We start from the raw sequence: 8,436 nt of genomic DNA on the forward strand, positions 1-8,436 counted from the left end.
ATGATGGAGCAGTGAAAACAGACGTTAAGATGACTTAAAAAAATTAGTAGAACAGGAAGCCACAGGGGCTGGGGATGTGGCTCAAGCGGTAGCACACTCTCCTGGCATACGTGCTTCCTGGGTTTAATCCTCAGCACCACATACAAACAAAGATGTTGTGCCCGCGAAAAACTAAAAAATAAATATTAAAAATTTCTCTCTCACTCCTTCTCTGTCTCTCACTCTCTCTTAAAAAAAAAAAACAGGAAGCCACAAACACAGGGAGCAAAAGGGGAAATGATGTTAACCAAGTCCAAAATAGTTGTGCTGCTGAAGCTCCTGGTACTATTAAATTAAGCTGCCTGAACAGGAGCCCAGGAGTCCCTTAGTCACTGTTATCACCACTGCATCTCCAGCCATCTAACAGGACCTATCAGGAAATCAGACAGGAAGTTTCTGAGAAAAATTCTTACCGGCCAGTGGGGAAGATATTGTGAAAGAATAAATGTTAAACTGAAAGACCATAGACTCTGTGTAGAACATCATGTTATACAATGACAAAATATTTTATAAGCTGGCACCTGAAATAACACAAAATGCACACCATATGCTCTTGAGCCTAGAGCTCTAGAGGAATGGGTTGGAAAGAATCAAATGGCCAGCATGTATCAGCAACTCTTGGCTGCATTACAGACATAAAAATGAGCTTAGGAGGGAATTGGCCTTTTTCCTCCTAGCAAAAGTGAAAGGCAATCACATGTTCTGAAACTTTGGACCTTGAAGTATTGGAAATTCAATTGCTTTAAGACCCCAAATAGTAGGGAATAAAATCAAGAAAGCCTTTGACCAAAAAGGCTTTCAACCTGTGACAAATGTGTCTTCTCTTAACAGAGAAGAGCATAAAAGTGGGGAAGCAAAGAAATAAGGTGTAAGGGACCGGCAAAATGTTGGAGGAAGAGACCACAAGAGACCGGCTTCATGCAATAAGCATAAGGGGATTTTTATTGAGGATCCTGATTCAGCGCACTGAGGCTCTAGGCTCACTCAGGAAGATAGAGAGGCCCAGAGCCCGGGGCAAGGGTTGAGCAGTGCTTAAGTACACTTTTTTGGGGGAGGGCGGGGACTTCATACACATCATAGTCTCCTTTAACAAATCACCATACACCACGGGAAAATCAAACAATAATTCTTAGACTTGATTAGTACATTCATTGGCGGGAACAGGCTGGGCAGGGGTGATTGGTCACTTCTAAGCGGGGTACACATTCAAACTGATTGGTTTTGGGGCCTACGTCCTGGGCTACACAGGGCCCTAAATTATTAAACAGCCAGAGGATTAGGAGGGATATTTACCGGGCAGTTCGGGTATTGTCCTAACAGAGGAATTTAACAATACCTGGTCCTTCACTTTTTAACTCAGGCCTTGCAGCTTGGAAACTTTACAATGCCCAGTCGTTTACACTTTAACTTCAATTTCTTTTACTCTTACAAAGGCAGATTTAAGAACTAGTCATAGGAAAGAACTCTGGTTATTGTTATCAATAGTAAATGGAGCCCACTCAAAATAAAAAACCCAGAAACTAGAACATTTTTGTTTTAACAATCTTATATAGGTATAGTTGACTTAAAACACACATATTTAATGATTACCATTTGAGTTTCAATATGTAAATGATAGACCCAACCTGATCTTTTATTAAAATTGGGAGCCATCTTGCCACAAAGCCATGAAAAGATAATTTCGGCTTTACTATCAATTACTGCAAATTCTGAACCTGCTTGGAATGCCTGCCCGTGTCTTGAACGGTTCACCCATGCCTGGCTCTCTGACCAGATAGCAGCCCTCTCTGAAACTTAGTGACACCTCATAAATATTGGCCTTCCCTGGCCATCCTCTCTGAGGCTCTAATGGTCCTCATAAATTCTGATGTTGGGGCCAGCAAAAAAAAAAAAATGTAAACTACCATTAGTGTGATGCTTGTCAGAGTTCTATTATCTGTAACACCCCTTTTGTGTAACTTTCTGGGCTATAAAGCTGGGCTGTAGGAAAGGTGGGGGGCTGTCTTGTTCCCGCTGTTTTGGGAGGGACAGGCAGCCCGGCCGGTCGAAATGATAAGCTTGCTTTAATTTGATTTTAATTGGAGTCAGTGGTCTTTTCTTTCATCCTGGTCTAACATATACACTCATGGAACCACCACCACCATCAAATTAAGGAACATGTCTATACCTTCTGAAAGTTTCCTATAATTTTTTTAAAACATATTTTTTAGCTGTAGTTGAACACAATAACTTTATTTCACTTATTTATTTTTATGTGGTGCTGAGGATCGAACCCAGTGCCTCACGCATGCCAAGCGAGCTTGCTACCACTTGAGCCACATCCCCAGGCCCTCCTATAATTTTTTAAGGTTTGTTTTGTTTTAGTTGTAGATGGACACAATTCCTTTATGTTATTGATTTTTATGCGGTGCTGAGGATGGAACCCAGGGCTTCACACATTTTAGGCAAGCACTTTACTGTTGAGAGCCACAACCAGTCGGAATGGCCCCTGGCATTTTGCCAGAAGTAATGGTTGAGAGGTGACGCCAGCAAGCCATTAAGATGATGATAATTAAGCTGTGTATAATTGTTGTGAGTGGATAATGCTGGATTGAAACAGGCTGTGTATTCAATTGTATATAGACCCCTACTGTCCGGCAATAGGGCGGCTGGCTCCGGCAATAGGGCGGCTCCTGCTGCCTTGGGCACCGGCTACTTTGGAGTTCTCAAGGGGATTCATGAAAAGTTCAAGTTGGTTGGCGAGGTTCCGGTGGAGGGAGTTCCGGTTTGTGTGTGGTGTCCCTGAGAGGGTGGCGTTTGGGGGGAGTTCGGAAATAAAGTTTGTTCCTGCTTGAGTGGCTCGTGATTTGTGCCCAGCCAGACTGCAGCACTTTACCACTGAGCCACAACTGCAGCCCATCCTATAAGTTTTTGAAGCACTGTATTGCAAAAAAGCACAAGTTAGTACTGAGAATGTCTTTGATAGCTCAGATGTAAAACAAGCACAATGCTTTGTGATGGCTAATTTTCAAAGTACTGGAGAAACACAGAGCCTTGTGCATAGTGGGTAAATGTTTTATTGCTAAGTTACACCCCTAGTCCTGTGATTGTTTATTTTATGTGTCAACTTGACTGGTTTGGGTGTTGCCCAGAAGCTGGTAAAACATTATTTCTGGGTGCAAGAGTGTTTCTAGACAACATTAGTATTTAAATTGGTGACTGAGTACACCAGGTGTCCCTGATCAAAGTGGGTAAGCACCAACCAGTCTACTGAGGGCCTGAATACAATGAAAAAGGCAGAAAGGCAAATTTGCTTTCTGTTCTTGAACTGGAATACCTTTCTTCTCCTGCCCTGGTACATGAGTGCTCCTAGTTCTTGGGTCTCTGTTCTCAGATCAGGACTTACATAATTGGCTCACCTCATTCTCAGGCCTTTGGGCTGGGAATGGAACTATACCACTGACATCCCTAGGCCTTCAGCTTATCAGTGGCATACTGTGGGATTTGTGAGCCCCAATAATCATGTAAGCCTATCCTTCATAATAAATCTATTTCTATTTATCTCCATATATGCTATTGGTTCTGATTCTCTGAAGAATCCTGACTAATACAGCTCCCAAATTTCCACATACAGAAAGTAGGCTATAAAACTTCTATGGTTCCTGAGGAGGAAATATTCTCTATAGTTTACTTGAGATGTGACTATAGAGAATAGGGAATAAGGAAGCCTCTACCTACACCAGGAGTGAATCCATGGGTTATAGGGAAAACAGATCATGATGTTTATTCAAATAACAAAATCAGAGTCTAATGAGAGAACTTCACTGCACAGCAGGAAGGCTTTCTGTCAGTTTGGGCCCAAACCCTCCACAAACCCCCTAGTTTAGACTGTGACACCAAAAGACGTTTCATGTCAACGGGCATGGTGGTGCATGCCTGTAATTCCAGCAGAAGCTGAGGCTGGAGGATTGCAAGTTCAAAGCCAGCCCCAGCAATTTAGTGAGTGCCTAAGCAATTCAGTGAAACCCTGCCTCTAAGTAAAATACAAAAAAAAAAAGGGCTGAGGATGTGGCTCTCAGTGGTTAAGTGCCCCTAGGTTCAATCCCCCATACAAAGAAGAGAAGAGAGAAAGAAAGAAATTTTATGTCAAAAATTTTAAAATTTTTAAAAAGAGAAGAAAAAAATAAAAAATAAGGGGTTGAGGTTGTGGCTCAGTGGTAGAGCACTCGCCTAGCATGTGTGAGGCACTAGGTTCGATCTTCAGGACCACATGAAAAATAAACAAATAAAATAAAAGGTATTGAACTGGGGATGTGGCTCAAGCGGTAGTGCACTCACCTGGCATGCATGCGGCGCTGGGTTCGATCCTCAGCACCACATACAAATAAAATAAAGATGTTGTGTTGCCGAAAACTAAAATAAATAAATAAATAAATAAATAAATAAAATATTTAAAAAATTCTCTCTCTCTCAAAAAAAAATTATAAAAATTAAAAAATAAAAGGTATTTTGTCCATCTACAACTAAAAAAAAGTTAAAAAAATAAGTCAGCTTCTGAGAATTGTGGAGAATTGTTTCCACAATAACACATTGATGTTACCTTTGTTATTAAGCAACATTAAAACAAATATATGCTGCTGAAGTAGCTATACAAATATCAGACAAAATAGACTACAGGGGGCTGGGGATGTGGCTCAAGCGGTAGCGCGCTCACCTGGCATGTGTGCAGCCCGGGTTCAATCCTCAGCACCACATACAAACAAAGATGTTGTGTCCGCCGAGAACTAAAAAATAAATATTAAAATTCTCTCTCTCTCTCTCTCTTTAAAAAAAAATAGACTAGGTGGCTGGGCCGGGGAAATGGTGGCTTCAGGAGAGAGCGGGGCTTCGGCCGGCGGAGGCAGCACAGAGGAAGCATTTATGACCTTTTACAGTGAGGTGAAACAAATAGAGAAGAGAGATTCAGTTCTGACGTCCAAAAATCAGATTGAAAGATTGACCCGTCCTGGTTCCTCTTATTTCAACTTGAACCCATTTGAGGTTCTTCAGATAGATCCAGAAGTGACAGATGAAGAAATAAAAAAGAGGTTTCGGCAGTTGTCCATATTGGTGCATCCTGACAAAAATCAAGATGATGCTGATAGAGCACAAAAGGCTTTTGAAGCTGTGGACAAAGCTTACAAGTTGCTACTGGATCAGGAACATAAGAAGAGGGCCCTGGATGTAATTCAGGCAGGAAAAGAATACGTGAAACACACTGTAAAAGAGCGGAAAAAACAAAGAAGGAAGGAAAACCTACAAATGTAGAGGAAGATGATCCTGAGCTGTTCAAACAAGCAGTATATAAACAGACCATGAAACTCTTTGCTGAGCTGGAAATTAAAAGAAAAGAGAGAGAAGCCAAAGAGATGCATGAAAGGAAACGACAAAGGGAAGAGGAAATTGAAGCTCAAGAAAAAGCCAAACGAGAAAGGGAATGGCAGAAAAACTTTGAGGAAAGTCGAGATGGTCGGGTGGACAGCTGGCGAAACTTCCAAGCAAATACAAAGGGGAAGAAAGAGAAGAAAAATCGGACCTTCCTGAAACCACCGAAAGTAAAAATGGAGCAGCGTGAGTGACCCTCCTGGGTCACAGCCACAGAAGCTTCCCCCAGCTCTCTCCTTCCTGCTCTGAAGGACTCATTCTCTTCCTCCCACCTACACCCCAACATAGAATAGTTTTGCTTTTTAGTCCATTTTGTTTTCAATACAATTTAATATCGATCAGAGTAATTCTTTTGTACATTGAAATGAGGGGTTCTGTTTAAAAAAGACTCCCCCCACCCGTTACCCTTAGAACAACCAGGATTGGAAGGTGCCACCATTGGTGCTGCCTTCTTTCCCACAGCCTGTAACTTAATGTTTTGTACTTCACTGAATTGTGATGGTTAGAAACTCCATAGTTTGTGGAAATCATCCAATTAAACATATTGCTTACAGTGGTGTTGCTGTGACTTCAGAGACAAGACTGGGTTGCATTAGGAAGCCCTTTTGCCTCAGTTCTTGTTTCTGGGTGTGCCATCTTTTGAAGCCCCGGATCAGAAAAGGAAGGTAGTGTGGGCATACAGAGCAGTCGCTTGATGCCCTGAAGTCCTCTTGTATTTGGCATGTGCCCTTCTGTCTGACTGACCAATCAGCATGAAGCACTGAGCCACTTATAAACCTGTTCCAAAGAGCTAGCCATCTTCCATCCAGTACCATTGTGTCCTCACCTGTCTGCATTCGTTAGTGGTAATATTCTTTATGTATAATAAATTTTTATACCCCCCCCAAAAAAATAAAAAAATAAAAAAATAAAAAAAATTAAAAAAAATAAAAAAAATAGACTACAGGGTATGGAGATAGAGAGGATGACTTCTAATATTAATATATTCTATTTGCTAGCAAATGCACTTTAAGCTTGCATGCATTTAATAATAAAACTTAAAAATATAAGCTGGGGGGGCTGGGGTTGTGGCTCAGCAGTAGAACACTTGCCTAGCATGTGTGAGGCCCTGGGTTCGATCTTCAATACCACATGAAAATATACATATAGGGCTGGGGATGTGGCTCAAGCGGTAGCGCGCTCGCCTGGCATGCGTGCGGCCTGGGTTCGATCCTCAGCACCACATACCAACAAAGATGTTGTGTCCGCCAAGAACTAAAAAATAAATATTAAAAATTCTCTCTCTCTCTCCTCTCTCACTCTCTCTTTAAAAGAAAAAAAATATACATATATATATATATATATATATATATATATATATATATATATATATATAAAAGCTGAGCCCAGTAATGTGTAACTATAGTCCTAACTACTCGGGAGACTCAGGCAGGAGGATCACTTGAGCCATGAGTTTAAGGCCAACCTGGGCAACACAGCAAGACTCCATGTCAAAAAAAAAAAAAAAAAAGTAAAGAAAGAAGAAGATGAATATATAATCTAAGTGGGTGATTTTGCCTCTGACAGATAGAAATATATTTTCAACCAAAGGGCAAATGAGGTGGGTAAGAGCAAAGTTGTATTGGACTAAGCAAAAAACACCAGATGGTAAATGGAATCCCCGGGAACAATGGAAAATAATAGAAATGGTAACAAGGTTAATATAACAGATACCATAAATATACTTGCTCTTCTTTCAAATTCCTTAATAGAACTAAATTACATAAATTAATAATTATAACAATATATTTTTAAAAACCGCAAATATTATTGGGTTTGTAGCATATATACATGTAAATATATAACAATATTATAAAAAATGGGTGGGAATAGAGCTATATAGGAGTAACATTGCTATAACTTTCTGGAATATATATGAGGTATTTTTAAATTGAAAAACCAGCCTCTATCTCAGAGCAAAGCCTGTCCAAGGAAGGGACATGACCTTAGTCCTTGGAAAGACCCACAGAGCACTCCTAAGCACATTCCTACCCTGCTGAGTTGTTTATCTACAAATGACAGGAGAGATCTGCTGCGCCAGGTGTCCCTGACTCAGTCAGGCTAGGTGGGGATCCATAGCAGCCCCCTAGCAGCCACCAATCAGCATGAGACAGGGAAATACCTGGGATGCCAGTGGTTTACGGTAGTTGATAACAAGTTGGGAAACCATGTAGTTCAGCACGTACACCTCTCTTGGCTCAAACCAATCAGTTCAAACGAATACCCCTTTTGTACTGACCAATCACCCCTACCCAACTTGTTCCTGCCAGTGAATGTGCTAATCATGTTTTAGAGTTGTTATTTGATTTTCCCGAGGTGTGTGATGATTTGCTAAGGGATGCTATGATGTATGTGAAGTCCCTGCCCTCTCTAAAGAATGTATAAAACTGCTGCAAACCCTGGGCTCAGGGCCTCTCAGAGTCACCAGTTGCTGTGTTTGTGCGCGGAGGACGGAGCTAGCTCGCAATAAACACCTCTTTGCTGCTTACATGGATCTTGGGTCTCTGGTGGTCTTTGGGGGTCCCGAATTCGAGTATAACAGAATCAGTTGAGATGTATATGATGAGCTATAATACAGTAAAGGACTAATTAAAGGAATTAAAATGCTATACTAGAAAATATTCACTTAACGAAGAACAAAGAATCAGAGAAATCAAAGATGAGCCATATAGATAACACAAAGTAAAATGGCAAAAATAAATCTCACTAAATCAATAGCAATACTAAATGGGAACAGATTAAACAATCCACTCAAAGGGCAAATATCGTTAGACTGGATTTAAAAAAATCTAAAATCCAAAGATACTTTAGGTTCAAAGATACAAATAGATTGAAAGTAAAAGGATGAAGATGGTGGAATGAAATGGACATCATTACCCTAGGTACATGTATGAAGATACAAATGATGTGACTCTACTTCGTGAACAACCAGAGAAATGAAAAATTGTGCACTAC

General features: G+C 40.7%; 1 protein-coding gene across 1 annotated transcript; it reads left to right on the forward strand.

The window, feature by feature from the left end:
• Positions 1-4,863: 4,863 nt before the first annotated feature.
• Positions 4,864-5,995, forward strand: LOC101959941 (dnaJ homolog subfamily C member 8). The gene is given in 2 exon segments (XM_040281829.2): positions 4,864-5,293; positions 5,296-5,995. Coding segments are annotated over 2 exon segments (756 nt in total). The 5' UTR covers positions 4,864-4,878; the 3' UTR covers positions 5,637-5,995.
• Positions 5,996-8,436: the final 2,441 nt, after the last annotated feature.

Source organism: Ictidomys tridecemlineatus, chromosome 6, assembly GCF_052094955.1.
Source record: "Ictidomys tridecemlineatus isolate mIctTri1 chromosome 6, mIctTri1.hap1, whole genome shotgun sequence".
In the NCBI taxonomy this organism is placed as follows: Eukaryota; Metazoa; Chordata; class Mammalia; order Rodentia; family Sciuridae; genus Ictidomys; species Ictidomys tridecemlineatus.